The 17,190-nt window shown below is 44.7% G+C and overlaps 1 protein-coding gene across 1 annotated transcript in view; it reads left to right on the forward strand.

Annotated features, from left to right (window-relative positions):
• The first annotated feature begins 246 nt into the window (after nt 1-246).
• LOC112560593 (low-density lipoprotein receptor-related protein 1-like) overlaps nt 247-17,190 on the forward strand; it is a 104,262-nt gene continuing 87,318 nt past the window's right edge. The window contains 1 exon segment of the mRNA XM_025232529.1: nt 247-812. Within this exon segment, the coding sequence (XP_025088314.1) occupies nt 719-812 (94 nt within the window). The 5' untranslated portion in view covers nt 247-718.

Below are 17,190 nucleotides of genomic sequence, written 5' to 3' on the forward strand. Positions count from 1 at the left end.
TAGATGTTAAAAAAAAAACCACCTATAACTGTTACCCTCGTAAATAAAGATTTGTAATTTGACTTTCTCGGTTCCTTTACCTTTTTGTACTGAGGAATCACATCTCTAACATTGTGCCGGGGAGTGGGGTGCACAACAGATATTCTTGCATCCTCAGATTTTTTTTTTTTTTGATGGGATGGCTGCCCCCTCTTTTGGCTCCTTCGCCACTGCAAAAGTATTGTCAAATTTTTCTTTGTCTTTCAGTGTTAAAAGGCTGCACACTCGCAGAAAAGCGATCGTCTGCGTGACGTGCACAGATGGTAGTCCTGAGCGGTAGGCAACAATGTTTGGAAATTTCACTAAGCCTGTCTTATTGGAAAAATATTACTTCTTTACCGCAAAAAACGACCGAGAAATGTTTAGACTAAACAAAAAAATTACATTCATAAGATTACAAAGAGTGAACGCACAGATCTTCGCTTCTGCTTCTGTCGTCTGCATGTGGCGGCTAAAAATAGCGCCGTGTGAAGTGACGTCACGAGACGAGTTAGCGCCCTGTGAGAGCTCCAATGGTGTCGGGCGGCGGCGATCAGTAGTTTTGTAAGCAGCGTGCAAATCACTCTCGCCCACGGCTTCCACACTGGCGGTGTTGAATGTGACTTTCAAGATCTGCGCGCTCCAAACACCAAGAAGAGTGGTTTGAGTGAAAAGTCGCCTCTGAGAGAGGTGCAAAGCCATGGGGCTGAAATTTCTGAGGAGTTTACTTTTGCTGGCCTCAGCGATGTCTCTGCTGTTGGCGGAACATCAAGCGATGGGTGCAGTTGAAAAAGGTAAGGTCCGCTATGCTCCTCTCTACCTCCCTCGGTGTCTCGCTGAAGTACAACTGCGTCGCCGAGGTGCCCACTAGCAAAACAGTGTCCCATTTCGTGCATACTCTTTCACTGGCGAATGAAAAGATGAATAAACTTGCATTTTTTGAGAAATTTGCCAGGTGTTGTTTCTGTGCCACGAATACCTCTAACGAGAGTGCAAGCTGCGTCACTGTCAGGTACGGGACCTCAAGTTAGGTATTCGGCGTAATCGAGGTTGTTGGCGACGCGTAATTTTTTCCCCCCCTTTTTTTTATGTCCGCTTTCTGAATGAATAGATTGTTTACATCGTGACACGTTTCCTTAAAAAAGAGGAAAAACCTATTACTTTATATTGGATAAATGAGTAGGCTTACTCTTGCATCCATTTTGCAATGACTAGACTATAGACCACTGACTATGCTTGTGTCAGTGTGTGAGAGTGGGTGCGCTGGGACTGAAGAGGTAGACCTGCATATGTTATTTCTACATGCATTGGGCTGCTCAGATTGCTAGAATACCAAAGACTTTATATATCATTTTTGGTATACCAGACCTTTGAGGTCATCATGGAAGAAACAAGCAGAAGCATATCATGACACAGATCTGCTTCAGATAGTGTTGACAACTCCCTTTCATATACACAGAAGCCTGATCTGTTTAGGGAGAGATGTTACAGAATTAAAATATAGGAGAGTGCTTGAAATGGGGTAAATAATCCTTTCGAAGATAAACAAACCTGATATGCTGAGTTGTCCTCTGAGGCAGCAAGCCAAGAACAGTCAGAGGATCTGACTAATCATGGCCTTTTATTCAGTGAATAGTACTGATTTTCACAAGAGGCTGCAAGCATGAATATTTTTCCATTTTTAATGATAGAACACGTTTTTTCTCATTTTTTTTGTATTTAAAAGGATTTTAAATTTTCTTACTTCAACACTGCCTTATTTCTTGCTTAACAAAAGTGTTAAAGTGAGCAGAATATTTTTCACTCCATTCCCAGCTCACCTAGCCAAAGCAAGCGCTTACCACACAAAGGCTTTGATGTACAGTAAATTTTTTTATTTATCCGCCATTCTTTACTGAAGGCCCATACTGGTGTGTCTAAGCAGTTGTGTCCAGTAATTGACAGATTGCCTCAAAATCATTTGTACAGATCACAGTGAGAGCTATAAATACATACACACAAATACATTTGCCATTATTTGTTTCATATAGCAAAACGATTTAGTGGCCAATCTTTTCTTGTTGTCTCCATATACATAAGATACTCTCCAGATACTGACAATGCACTAATTTTTTTTTATGGTCTCATTTCTTTATCTTGCTTCACTAAAATAGTTATGACCAAAATGTCTGTACATGCTGTAACATATCAAGTGATGATGTGCAGATAAATTGCAGGTGTTTGTTTCCTTACTGTCTTTTAACTGGATGCCATCCTCTGCTTATGTGACTTAAAAATAAAAATTTCACTCTCTTTTACTTAAACTTAATTTTCATAGAACACTCTTGTATGTTTAAAATATGACAGCAGCATTAAATTTCATGTTGATTAAAGCTTCACAAAAATATCAGATTTGAATCTTATGGCAAGATAAGTTGTTAACATTTCTTGTGGACATATGAGTACATGTACATGTATTTTTGCAGACATCAAGACATTTAATAGTACAGTTAAGTACCTCTAGTATTCACAGCTTTTCAGGATATGAAAATTTGAGATGGTTTCTGTAAGACAACCATCTTCCCTGCAGTTAGAAAAGCAATTTAAGAGGGCCATAAGAAGGAAGTTAAGCTTTTAGTGTCCAAAAAATGAAAAAAACAACCCAGTCTAGAACAAATGAGTGGAAAGTGAAATGGGAGATTAAGAACCAACTTCGTCATCATTTCTGATATGGGTAGAGCATAACAAAGGAGTCAGGCACATGTTAAATATTTGCCTAAAATATTAATATCAGTTCTGTGTTATGATCATTTTATTCTGTAAACACTGTCATGGCTTACATTTTCATGTTCACACCCTAAAACAAACATGTATGCTTGGTTATGATTATTGGCATGTTTATTTGTTCATCTGTCCCTTGACTGGTATTTGTTGTTGGGGGAGTATATATATAGATGAGGCAGCTGACAAGGCTAGCCATGGCGATGACCAGGTCCTTTACAGAACAATGAGTCCATTCTTTCACATTCTTTAGCCAGTTCTTCCTTTAGCCACTATTGCATCGACTACCTTCCAAGATACCTTGAAGGAAAGCCTTTCACAAAGTGTTATGAGAGGTCACATGGCGAAACTTAGACCAACTTACATTGCTTAACTGTTTTAAGTAGGGGGCTCTTGGTGCAAATGTGCTTTATAGAAAGTTGTTGACATATTTTCTGGTCTGAAGAATCTGAAGTAGCCTCCTCAGGCAGGTGTTCTTGAATGTCTGGATTCTCCTCTTCCTATCGGCAAGGACATTCCAAGTTTCACATCTGTAAATCAGAATCTGTATTATAAGAGACTTGTGCAGATTTTACTTTGTAGTAAACCTGGTGTTATGGGTACATCAGACCCTGTCCAGCCTAGCCATTGCTGCTTTTGCTATCTGACGTGGATATCTGTACCCATTGATGGCCACTTACAGTCATGTAAAAGAAAGTTTCCATTTGGTTAACCAGCAGTACTGCACTCGTTGAATATTTTATAGCACTTCAATGACTTGGATGAGACCCTTTTTAGTGTTGAGAAAAGTCTATGAAGTTGTGATAGAGAGAGATCTTGCTGTAACAAGGCACTGGCTTGTTACAAAAATATTAAGTTTTGAGCAGTATTTGGTTGGAATATCACCTGATCAGCACACTAGATTCTTGGCTTAGTTCACTTATGACTTGTGATGATTAAGGTCACAAGATAACTACAGTGTTGATCCAGGCCCAGGTGTTGAGATGTGAGATCAAAATAACATTTGCTTTTAGAGGGATTTTTTCAGCAGTCACTATTTTGAGATCTTCACCATTATGCTTCTAAAACTTTTAATATCCAGTATTTAATCATTTTTCCTAGAGCCAGGGAGTCATTTAACAATGACAGAGAGGTTCATTGGAGACTGAGATAGAGTCCTAGTAGGACCATTCCATGACCATCAAAGCACAGTGGCTATTCAAAACAAAATTGTACATTAAAACTTTGGCGCAATTGCATTTGTGAGAAAGGGCTTGCAGCATTATGATTGAACAATGTTGCACATTACCATGCCTGGAAAGTGCTGTAATGAGCATTACATCACAACTACACTCGCCATACCTCCCCACCGCCACTGGCTATGTGTGAGAAAGGTCAGATGTGCTGAGTATAATCTTTAAGGTCATGGGTTAAAGGTTAGGCGAGTGATTCAGGTGGGCCGGGGTCTACCTGTGCTAGAAAACAAGGCCGCCAGGTGCCCGCGCCGGCTGTGGGAGGCCGTGCATGTGTGCGTTTGTGACTGTTGACTTGTGTAACGTGAACTATCGAGACAAGGCTCCCGCAGTGTCGGCTTTCCCGTGGTTCTGCGCTCTCTGCCCATTAACTGCCCTACCTAGCGAGGACGGAAATGGTCGCGTCACATCGTACCTGCCCTTTAACCTCTGTCACCTCACCGCACAGATGTCCACGTTCAGAGGGCAGACATGTGATGTGTGCTGTGCCGTGTGTTTCGGTGACTCGTTAGATCGGACATTCATATGTACGTTTTCTGATCTGTAACTATTTTGATGACAGGATGTAGAACTGTTGAAAGCAAAACAGAAAGAGGACTGCTATTGCATTTTTTTAAATAGTAGCTATTACTGCTAATAATATCTATAAGCAACTACTTGCAGGTATCGTAGCAATAGCTTCAAGTTTTTACATAAAGTGCCTGTCGATGGACAAATTCGTTTTTTTTTTATAATCTTTGTTCTGTCTTTGAACTTGTCAAGTCTGTCAGTCGGATCATGAAATTTAATGAATTTGGTAATGTACTAATTAATACACCGGATAACAGTCAGACTTCAAAAGACTCGGGCAATTCCTATGAAGAAGTGTTTTAACTTCTAGATGCCCAGTTGCTTCACTTTGCTAGCTCTTTTCTCAGCCTGGCGTGCGGGGTTCGGCTAACCTCTGAAAGAAGAGGCTTATTGCCTGCCCTTCTGCTGAACTGTACGGCTTTTCCACAAAGAGAGAAAAGAGAGAAATGTCAGATAATAATCGGGATTAGGTATGGTTGCTTAGGCATGAAAACAGGCATGTCTTATAGTGAAGACATGATAAGAATGGTTATGCTAAGTATGTTAAGCATGAAAGCTGTTTCATGCACAGTTTGGAAGTGGTGGTTGGTGTTCCATTCAAAAGGTGATTCAAAAGTAGATCAGGATTGGTACACATTTTTCCTATTGGTCTGATTTTAGCAGAATCATAAAATCTGGAAGATGTGAGCTGGTGCGCATGTCAATTTGCATAATTCCAAGTCAACTTTGAAATAAAAACTGTGGAGCAATTTTCCCCCCATATTGATTAGGAAAAGCTCACTGCCAGATACTATTTCCCTAAATCTGGTGGGGTGTTTTCATCCACATCTGGTGAATTATCATGCACTGATTTACTCCATTAGAAAACGCAGTTTCACCCTACTAGTCTCGGGGGAAAAAACTATTATTGTTGTTAGTCTTAAAGTATATTAGCTGCCTTCGTATTGCGCATCAGAACAATTAACTATGTTCATTTTAGGAGTGTGAACACGCGTCTCGTGTGGCGAGTCGCACACACAGACCCTCCGCATAGCTTGACAGGTGGTGGAGGGAGGAGAGGAGGAGTGTTTTGTCTGCTCGTTGAATCAAGACGTGAAACATCCGGTTGTAGTGACGGTCGAGCAGGACTTGTGGTAATACAACACCAAACGGCTAATGCATAGCTGGCGGGCGTCGCTGAGGTAGATTATCGAACACTTTCAAAGTGAATACGATACCTCACACCTTACGAGAAGGTGGCGGTGACTATTTAACAGTCTAGTCTGCGACAAGACCTCGCGATTGATGTTTTGTCGTAGCCTGTTACCGCGACTGGAAAGCTGCAAACGGAGGCGGGGTGGGAGGACCCCGGAAGGATAGCAGCGTCTAGCCGTAATAGTTTTACCAGCGCGGCCGCCCACATTCAAACCACACTGAAGTCGCCACTCAGGCGTTCAGTCGGTCCATGATTGATTGCATGCAGTTCGCTGGTCGTAGCTGCAGCTTCCAATAAACAGACCAGCATCGACTAGCACACGTGCGCGTGAAGGCACCGCTAGTTTCGCGCTTCATGCTTCCTCATTATCGCTTCACGCCAGACTCCGGGTCGCTGCCAATCTCTGTCTAAAAGCGGCGATTAGAAGTACGGAGTGCAGCGAAGCTTGTGGACATCACCTCCTTACACTGCCTTTGCCTTAGACAATCATCTTCTGCATGTATAGCAGTAACAGGTTCAGAAAACTTAAGATATCTTGCCAGACGCTAGGAAGAAAACTCGCTAGTCAAAGGCGAGGGTCTAGGGAAAGTATCCTTCTGTCTGGTCAGTCTTGCCCCCTAAAACTATAGTTTCGGCGATTGCAGTTTGGAGATGGTGTACGGTGCAATGAGCAGTGTTCAAGCCAAGGGGGGTACCCGCAGTGCTCGTGTTCTTTATCATCAGTGCATAGAGAGCGAGGGTTGGGGAACCTTTTTTTCTGCCAAGAGCCTTTTAGATATTTATAACATATTTCGCGTGCCGTACAAAACTATCAGCATGAAATCTAGCCTATTATTTTCGGTAAGCCATATAGTTTCGCCACATTGTGTTTTCCAACATGTTCATTCCTGGCACTGACTGTCCTCAGTCACTGCAGTACAGGCAGACGGGGTCACGGGCAGCCGACGAGAAGCAAACGTTTATGTCCCGTCATGTACTCGTATATGTCCTGTCAAACCCTGTAACGGACGTTTCTTGCCTGCCCCTCAAACTTTACGTTAGTATTATGATTCATTTAGTATACATTTATGTTGCAATAGAAAAAAGCTCCTACATTTATTCAGTTTTGAGTCTCGCCTGCTATTGCCCTGGCTTGGCTGACCAAATGATTTTGTGAGCCTTGTTCGGCTCACGGACCGGGCGTTCTCTATCCCTCGGTACAGGTTTTGTTTCTAGCAGCCGGGTAAATAAAACTCCGTGCAAGATGCTGTTTCCTCAATTCTGGATAAATACCCTCCTTCTCGAGATACAAGCCTGCAAACCTCATAGACAGTCGGACTCGTGACGCCATGTTTGTCCATAGATACCCCTAATTAGCAGTCCTAGCTCTCCCACTAGCTGTATCCTTGACAATGTAAACGTATCCATGTATAATTCTAATGTCTGACCTCTTTGCGATTGCTTCAACATTTCATCATACTAGTACAAAACAATCCAGCACATGTTTCATGCTAACGTGCTTCCTCGTCAGTTTGATGGGACCACACTAGCGTGTTGTGACCTCTGATGGTCATTATATGCTGTGAGTGCTTGCTGCATTAGTCCTTGTGAGAAGAGTGATGTGATGCGAAGAGCACTTCAAGCTGATTGCTGAACTTCGTCTGCACTCACGCCCACACCGACTCCCACGTTTCTCCTCACCTCCTTGAGAACTTACCCTCAAACTTTCATCATCTGTGTCATTCTGCTCTGTGTTTGATGACCAACAGTCGCATCTCCGTCCTACTTCCACCACCCGCCTCTAAAATACACACGCACACGCTTTATTTCTCACACGTGCTCTTTGTTTCACACACAATCTCTGTCTCACCACGGCATTGAACGCTCATGACAGGAATGCTAACCCGGACGTGTTATCATAAACACGTGTACTCTGACATGCTGTAACCATGCGCCACAGGTCGCGTCCGTACCTGGGTACGGGTTTGCTAAATGCCAGGCTCAGAGTCTGACGTGCGCGGTTCCGGGTGTCTGCAGTTCGCGTTGCTTTACGGACGTTTGGAGGACAAGGCTATGCAGCCTCAGAGGCAAGCATGGTAAAGCGGAAAGCAAGGTTTGGTAATGAAAGCCGGCTGCAGACGAACAGTTTGCCGATTTAATGAGTTTGCGACCGATTTCAAATTCTGACTTACATGACAGTCACGTGGGTATGCCATTCAGAGAGGCGTTTATGGTCTGAAGACAGTACAGGCAGAGAGTTGTGCCACGAACTTGTATTACTGGACTGCTTGTAAATAAGTAAATGAAAATACGACCTTAAAAGGAATGCTCATAACCAGAGTGACCATTCACACACACATTGGCAGTCATCTGCCACAAATGTACGTTTTCGTGAAGAATTGTTTGAATGCTGAGTTGCATTCACTCCTTTTTCTTTGTTGTGATGCAGTAAGCGCGAGTCAAGAGTCGGGCGATAAACTCGAACACTTTACATGATTGTTGCCTTGAGATACCAGTTGTTATGCTTTTAGTATCTGAACGTGCGAGCTTTTCTCTCTCCCTCCCACGTATCATATGTGTGTTGTAACACAACACAAACTTCTCAGGGTGGGGTTGTTTACGGACTCAGGGAAATTAATAGCTCACGTGTGCTAAGCTGTGTGCCAGATCCCAGTGCTTCAGCAGAAGTGTACGTAATTGCACTCGAATGTTTTTGCGATTCTCAGCGGAAGCACCGAGAACTACCGTGTGGCCGCCTGATGCAATGTTAGCTATTGCCAACCCAGATGTCTGCCCCGTCATCATCGTTGTCATTGTCATCAGTCATCGAGATGTCCGTTTTGCCTCTGTCGAAGTAAAACGACAGCAAAAGGACGCCATTTCTGTCTCACCTTGGCTAGTTTGTGGAAAGAGCAGTTTTCAACACAGAGTGTCGTCATTTTGCCCAGTCCCTTCATTAATTCCTTTCTCCCTCAAGGCAGCTAGAACAGTTAGCAGTTAGCGACCTAGAACTGTTAGCAGCGTTAGAACTGCTTTGACCGTCTCCAGCGGATGTAATCCGATGACACTGACCTGCTGTTGTCACCAATCTTGTCTTGCGGTCGTGTTAGTTGAAGAAAAACTTCCCTGTACTAAGAGTTCACGGATAGTAATCTGTATTACAGGGATAAAGATTGACCCTCACAGGGCAAGCAGATTACTGCCACTAGAGAAAGGCGGGAGATACGAAAGACCCGAAATGCCGGCTTTCCGAGTGAGGCCGTCCTCAAACCCCGTTTGCAAGTGCGTGGCAGCTCGCGGGTCGCCGATAGCTTGTTGTGATGTTGACCGGGGAGCGACAGTCGCCATGTGGGCGGCCTTCACCTCAACCATGCGACATTTCGTCGACGAGTCCTTGACACGAAGATGTTTAGTCATCACCTGCGTGCATGTGTGAAGACAACATGTCGATTGGAGAAAACGTGAATGATTTATTATGCTGGGAAGGAGGCGGAGAGAGAGACGAAGGAGACTGAATGATTAAAATTTTATTTAAAGGGGTTGTGAGAGTGTATACTCGATACATGCATGAGAACGACTTTAAGCATCAGTCACAGGTACGGCCGGGGAGATGTGACAGGCTTACCTGACCTACCTTTACCGCCGTCACGGCCACTGCACACTAGGTATACTGAAAGGTGAACGCTCAGTCTGAGTATGGGATTGGACGTTATGGACGTTATGGAGTCTTCACGTAGTGGACGTATCACGTGTCGGCAGGAAAGGATTTACGTGGGATGTGTAATAAAAATATACGACACTAATCATCTCTGCCATGCACTTACTAGCTATTCAGATTAATGTAAAGGAGTACATTAAATAGGCCTACTCGACGTAACTTTGAAGACATCTCTTGAGATATCTATGCGAGCTGTGTTAACTGTTGATGAAGTGCTGTTTAAAAAAGACGTTTGCAGAGGAAACATGAAACGTGGTGACATTCTCGTCTGTTTATTGTGTGCAAATGCGCAGTAGCCAATCTGCCTTAGAAAGTTTAATTTGTAGAGTTAAATTAACATTTTATTTCAACATGTTTTTAGAAAAGTTGCAAGAGTGGAGGTTTTTTTTTGTATGCCTAGAATTTGATCAGCGTTGGACCTTGCTAGATCGCATGACCTGAGTTAAATTTAGTCCGTTAGCAAAATACATTCTTGAAAACACACACACATATACACATTAATCATATATGAGTCTGCTGTCTCATTGTCTGGATAGCTGTGACCTGAAAGAGGTCAGGGTGTTTCGAAGACATTTGCCATCTAGTCGTGAGGTGGCTGGTGTTTATTGCGTGCTGCATGCTGCGGCATGTTCATCTGTCGTTAGCTGTGACAAGATGAGTAAGTGGACGTCAAGAAGTGAAAGCTGACCCGCTGTACGTACATCGAATCAAACCGAATTAAATACGGTCTTGTAATGGCGGACATCAGGCTGGGGTCGGCGTGAGGATGCATGCAGACGACCATTTTAGACAGTACATCGCTAAAATCATTAGAGAATTGCGCAGAATCCTCTGGTATAGTGGTCAGACCTTAGTGACGTCACAAACGGTTAGTCGTTGGTAGCGACACGGCGTGTTCAGAGATAAACATGCAGTTATCTCGCGTGCACGCACTAGCTGCGTGTAGCCTTTTTGTCTATCTCGAGTAGACAAGAGAAGATTGTTGACGAGTAATTCCTGTACATCGGAGTTTCGTGGAACATTCCAGAAGTGACAAATTCTGTCATGCCTCGCATAACTGTATGTGATCATGCGGCAGCGTGTGACGTTTTCAAGCCCACTTTAGATTACCTTGTCATGTTTGACTTCATTATCATTGTAAATAGCTTTTTGTGAAATCTGAGAAATCAGATGCCGTTGCCCTGTCTGACTTTATTCATTATTGTCTCCTTCCTTCGCTAGTTCCTGTCTCAATGAGGATTAGCTGTCCTGAATTCGAATCTCGTCTAGGCCATGTCACCTGTTTACAGTGCCGGATGTTTTGCCAGGATGCAGCTTTAGCTCCTGGCTTGGCGCGAAACACTACTTCCCCCCTCCTGAGGCCCCTTCCATTATTCCTAACTCCCGAAGAGGCTGCTCCTCTCTTTCTTTCTGGTTAAGAAAGATAGGACTCCGTTGCAAGAATGTCGCTGACCTTTAGCTAGACAGCTGACACAGAGAGGTCAGCTAAAGTCTTTATAAAATGCAAGCGGCTTGGCCGACTGGTTAGCGTTGGACGATGATCTGTTCGCCTGTCCCCAGGCTGTCGAGGCAGGACCACCGTGACACGATGTCTCTCCTTTGTTTACTCTGCTCTGTCCCCACTCCCTCTAATTCGAAACCCTGCCCCTGTGTTTGTGTGCTTTTTTATGTCTCTCTTTGGTCGTAAACGTTAATCAGACTGCAGGCCCATTTTTACCTTGACATGGCCAGGGTGAGCCAGCGTTTTTGCTGGTCGCAAATCTTGTCGTGTGTCTGGGCAGGCAAGACAAGAGTCTGTCTACTCAAAGGTTTATGTTGGGCACTTGATGAGCAGCTGCCATCTCACGAAGCCGGGTTGGGTTGTGGGTAGGGTGAGAAGAACTCTAAATCTTGAAGAGTGTTCTCTGTATGTTACGGACGTGTGCCGAACAGATAATGCTGAAGACGACTTTGGCGCGTCTAACGGCGTGCGAGAGATGTCTCCTTTGCTTGGTGGCGGATGAGTGTGTGGACGTCGGCACGCATTGAAAACAAAGCAGGTTTGAGAACTACATCTTGACGCACCGGCCACGCATATGACTCACGGACGCAAACTGGAAAAGGGGATAGAGGTAGAGGGAGAGGGGGCATAGCTAGGAAAGCATGCCCTCTCATAAACGGGAGTGGATTTTGTTGTAAACTGCAATTTCACATTTGATCCTTGAAAATTCAACAAGTATTATGCAGAATATGTTTAATATTCTTCGGAACACTCTTTCTTCACCCTCCTCTGTCAAGTGCAGCTACCGATCTAAAAATTAAAATATCCTCGCTGGTTCTTCCCTCTTGGCGCCATATTGAAACTCGTGAGGCAACACTGTCTTGTCGTTTGAGATGCCCTGGCTCTCTTGATATATGTATTTTTCATTAACGTTCTTCGCCGCATTTTTGTCAGAACTTTTAATACAGCTTTTGATTTCAAAATTGAGGCTGTAGGTGTCAACCTGTTCTTGTTCCTTGTTTGTATGACATTACGAGTTGTAATATGGTGGCTTCGGTGTGAGGACAGAGATGCTACAAATGTCACAAAAGTGAGTCAGAGTGGGGCGGGCAGCAGGTGTAATGACGCAGGGATATTCATGTCGAAGATTAACGATGTGCACGTGGTGCACCTGGCACATTTAGGATTTTCATCCATGCTTGGTGACGATTGGGACATGATCTGTATTGCAGCGGCGGTAGTGGACGCGTGGACAACAAACGTCTCGTTAGTGAGTGGTCCGGTCTGTCATGCGAAGGATTTTGCATGCACACGCCTGAACAAGAATTAACGTCCTTGATTAGAAGTCTTGATGAAAACATAAAAACGAATTGGTACCAGAAAGAAGTACAAAGACTGAAAGAGGACAAGCAAGATGTGATGCTGTCTAGTCAGTCGCGCAGGTGCACAACAGAACAAGGAGCAGTGGATGACACATGACGTCAGTACATAGCCCCTGCATATCGCCTGTGGGAAGAAATTACTCTACAAAGCAGTATTAAACTGTAAAAGGTCGTTCCCTGACCTTTTCATGTCGCTTGGAAAAGGTGTTAGAGACCTCAATTTTCTCGGAGCCAGCTTTACGTGAAGGCAGTGCTCATCTCCTCTCCATCGCTGCCTTACCTTCCCCAAGGAAGTCAGGTACCCATTCCCGACCCCGCTGGGTCGACTGAGGGAAGTTTGCTGCACTACACACTACATGGGTATCGAACAGGCGCGCCTCTCATTTCGGACACCAGTGCTCTAACCACCCGGCTGTCCGCTTCTCCAATATTAAACTGTGGGTGCATGCACTCTTACCCGGACGGCTAGTTATCGCGTCACATAACAAAGGGCGGAGGTATGATCGCGCTAGCTAAGGCTAGCATCCTGGTAGAGCGACTATGCACCGGGCCCCGGGTCGCTAGGGCTTGATGGCTAGCAGTCATTATATAATTAGATTGGGTAATTAGATTATTGTTTATTAGTCGTTCATGTCGTGCAGCCGGGCCCAGACTGACTCCCCCCTACAACACACACACACGGACTTCTCTCCCCCTCCTCTTGAGCGCGAAGGACTGGATCAGTTCAATAAGAATATGCTATTAAAAATGATATATTTGTAGTTTTTTTGTGAAGCGCACAGTAAACCCCCCCTCCTTTCCTTTTCGTCTGCAGTCCACTTGCACCACCGTCTTCCTGGGCTTGTTTCTAGAAGCTACGAAGAGGGAGGTCTGCACAACGCATAACGATGTTACAGAGCTTCAGCGCGTAATGCGCCCCTGTAGTTAGGCTGGGGATTGCAGCTAGGTGAACCTTTACGGCTCTTAGACGGTAGGTTACTTACTGTTCATCGGATACAATAACGGTGGCTTCATCGGATACAATAGGAGGAGCAAGAAGAAGGTTTTTTTTTTTTTTAAAAAGTCTGTCACTGTCGTACGAACGCACACATGTCCGCACTCCTGCGTGGATTGTTGCTAGAGAGGGGATGGTGGACTGGAAGAAGAGCTGAATATGGATCGATAGTTCTCCAACGTCAGACCGAGGCTTGGTCGTGAAAATATTCACGGCTTCTTAGGAATTGAGAGTGCCAACACTGAATCAGAAATGTAGGGGTAGGGAATCCATTAGTTTCTTGACCACATTGTAAGCATGCAAATTCTCAAGAGTTACATTTGGAAAGGGGGTGCTGCTATGCCGACGAAACGTGAATGCTTAGATGATAAAGTTGAATGTGAGGCTGTCTGCATTTAAGCAATACTTATTCTGTAGTTCTTTTAAGGGGATTGATGCTTTCTTAAAAGACCCTTTTAGACAAGTAGACGGCAAGTTATTTGGCCAGGTCTGGACCAACACATGCATGGGTGCGCACGCATTCGCACAGACGCTTTCAGTAGTCTCAGTGAATTGAATACCCTGCAACGTGTACTTGATTCTCCCAATCGGCTATGTCCTGGGTAGCCGCAAACTATGCTTATAGAGCAAGGGGTGCCTGGTTCCCACCGACTCTTGCTGTCTCGTTCGCTGTCGTGTAGTGCAGTCTGCTTACCACCTTTCCCATTTATTCACATGCTTTTTTACATCGGCGTGATGTTGATAGATTTTTTTTTTTTTTTTTTTTGGGGGGGGGGTATATTTTTTCCCCTATATGCCTTCTTGAATTTCTAATGATTTACCAGATCCTATAGTAAAATTGTGGAATGCGAGTACATATTGGTAGATCTGAAAAACGCTTGGGACAGCAGCTGCAACTGAAATCTTCCGACAACCGTGGGCCAGGGGACGTAGTGGGGTTTGCAGTCAGACTAACAGACAGCGGTCCCTTTCTCCCTGACCGATAAAGCAGAGCTGTGTCCTCCCGCCGGCTCTCTTTCCCGAGTTCTTCAAGCTCCATACTAGTTAATGGAAAGGATGGGGTAACGGATTTTGTGGTCGTCGTGGTCCCTCTTTCCTCCCGCTCCCCGACTCCGACATAGAGGCAGCCAGACATCTGTAAAGGCTGTAAAGGCGGCATTTGTCGTGGAGAGCCTTTTGTGGAGACTATCGTGTGCCGCACTGCATTACAGGAAACATTGCAATGCACTAATGCACGATTACACGTTTGTGTGTGTGGTCACTGACGTACTCATCTGTACGCAAATTACGGTTTGTTGATCTAGCGCTTTTGTCAAACTTGTTCACTGAGCGAATACTCTGACAAAATATTTTGCTTCTACATTTTTTTGCGATTTTTATTTGCACAGTAATGACACTTTTAGACATTCGGTGGTTGCTAAAATGCACAAAAATTTGCATCAAGAAGATCAGGAAGGAACGCACTGTGCGGACGCTCGTAGCTGCTGTCACCCACAGTGAGCTGAATGAGATGTCCCAAAACCCATTGTAGTTTAGTTTAAATGGCATGCCACCTGAAAAAGTTTTTCGAGTGTAATGTTTCGGTGCAGTGAATAATTTACTGAAGCCTTAAGGCCTTGGGTGTAAAATTAAAATCGCGTTTCAGCTCTATGGCTTTGGTGTCAGTGTTTGAGGGGCATGCCGCAACGCGAGCTGCGTAGAGGAGGCCCTTCATGTACACGGGCTTCATCATCTTCACCAGGCACAGCGTGCTGTCATCACCACCCACCCCATTTCGTCATCTCTACTAGGCACATCAACACCCGCCCCTTGTCGAGCTCGGCACATGCTGCTTCAGTACCTCCCTCACACCAGGCATCCATCATCCCGTTCATTTTGTGTCAATAACCCGGCAGCTTATCAAACAAGTCAAATGATATATTTTGTGCACCGTTTCGTTCAGTTCTTCGGGATGTTTATGCATTGTGTCCAGTTGTATGTTATGTCCACATGCACCTCTATTTTTTTTCCCTGTCCGCCGACGTTTTGCGTGCTGACAACAGCATGGCGTCTGAACCTGGTGTGCAAGTAGGATCCAGGTTGTGATGCAGCTATTAATCGCTTCCCTTGACAGATGAAAGCTAAACTTGCCGAGAGCGCCGACTGTACGCCAAGGAAGTTTTACTCGTTATGTGTAGACGGGTGCGTGGTAGAAGAACGCCGGGCATGTGCGCATGTGCAACGTCGCATTAACTCGCAGTAGACGTACGTATTGCCGCAGTGTACTTCCCGCAAAGACAGTTTGAAGTAAAAGACACGTGACCTGCTTCTCCATCCACACCAACACATTCGACCGACTGCATAAATAGTCTCTGTCCTTGAACCATCTGCTTCTCTTTTTCTGCTGCCTTGCTTAATGTGACAAAAGTACGAAACTTGGAGCCCTAACAAACCGTACTACAAGTAGAGAACACAACAGAACTAAAAGAACCAGATTAATCAGCACCCATATTCCAAAACCGTCGGCTGTCGTAAGGTGTAGAGCAACATTTGCTGTGCGTATGTGTCAGTTTGTTATGCTAGTTGGCTTTGGCGGTTATCATCACGACACATTGCAGGTCGGGGATTCATCGTTGAACACTTCATGGTCCGCTGACAGCTGCTCTGTAGTGCAGTAGATCAAACAGCTCCATTCACTACCAGGTTTTTCTATAGTTATTATATATATACAGAGAAAAGGGGAAAACCACTATAGAAAACCCCACTTGTATTAAAAACGAAGTCCATTTGTTCGGGATCAATGATCTACTCTTATACATGGACGCGCACGAAGCTGAAGCCAGCAACATGAAGTCCAAGTGCAAATGAGAATCTGCAGTTTTGTCTGACTTCTCAATCTGCATGTCATGGCTTGATGAGCAGCCACTCGCATTTGTCGAGCTGAGCGAAGCTCCGAGGTCACAACTTCGTTACCCCCCTCGCCGTTATTAAGGCCAGCTCACGCAGCCCCAATAGGTTTGCATCACGCATAGCAGCTAGGGGAGGGATGGGAGGGATGGGAGTTGGTCGTGTGAACTCCAGAGGCAGCCTGTCGTGTGACATTTCTCAACTTGCGCCAGTTCCCTTTTGCGTCTGCAACGGGGGAATGTGGGAGGAAGAGGTTATACCAGTGCATGGGCTCGACCATCAAGACCCGGAGGCAGGACATGGAGTTAATTGAAAGAAGAGACTATACTTATCTCTTGCACGACAGCCGAGTGTCTGGTGCGTCTGGTGCCGCCTGGCACGCTTGTTCACATGACACCCGAAATGGGGAGAGATAGTGTGTATTCTTTCCGCATCTTTGCTTGCAGCTGGTACAATTTTTAGTCACCTTTGCCACGGACAGGTGATGCCAAAGATAGATTGCTTCTCTCTCCTCGTTTCGAAGCCGAGGTTTGAGCCAAAAATAAACACCCATCGTTAAATGATTAAAAATAAAACCTCTCAGGTCATTCTTGTTACATGAGCTAGAGATGTGCAAGTGATCATTAACTGTCGCTAACTAGCATCATTTCGGTTTTCGTGCGCGCGTGTCCCTTCTCCCCCGAGCTCTTGCACTTCAACAGAAGCAGCGTGTACGCGAGTTGACGAGGTTCACTTGCCGAGAATAATCTTTTCTTGCCTTGTCAGCCTGATTTTTTTTTTTCTTTCTTTCTCCCTTACTCTCAGCATTAACGTGTCCATAAATATCGTATAGGCATGTTTATCTCAGCGACGTCAACTGCAGATCAGGCTTGCATTTATCGACAGAGGAATGCGAACGATTAACACCCAGAAATTCTGTGTAATGAAATACTTGTAAAAGTCGAGAACGTTTTAAAAGTAAGTTTTACGGAGTAAG

The sequence above is a fragment of the Pomacea canaliculata genome, linkage group LG1, assembly GCF_003073045.1.
Source record: "Pomacea canaliculata isolate SZHN2017 linkage group LG1, ASM307304v1, whole genome shotgun sequence".
NCBI classification, from domain to species: Eukaryota; Metazoa; Mollusca; class Gastropoda; order Architaenioglossa; family Ampullariidae; genus Pomacea; species Pomacea canaliculata.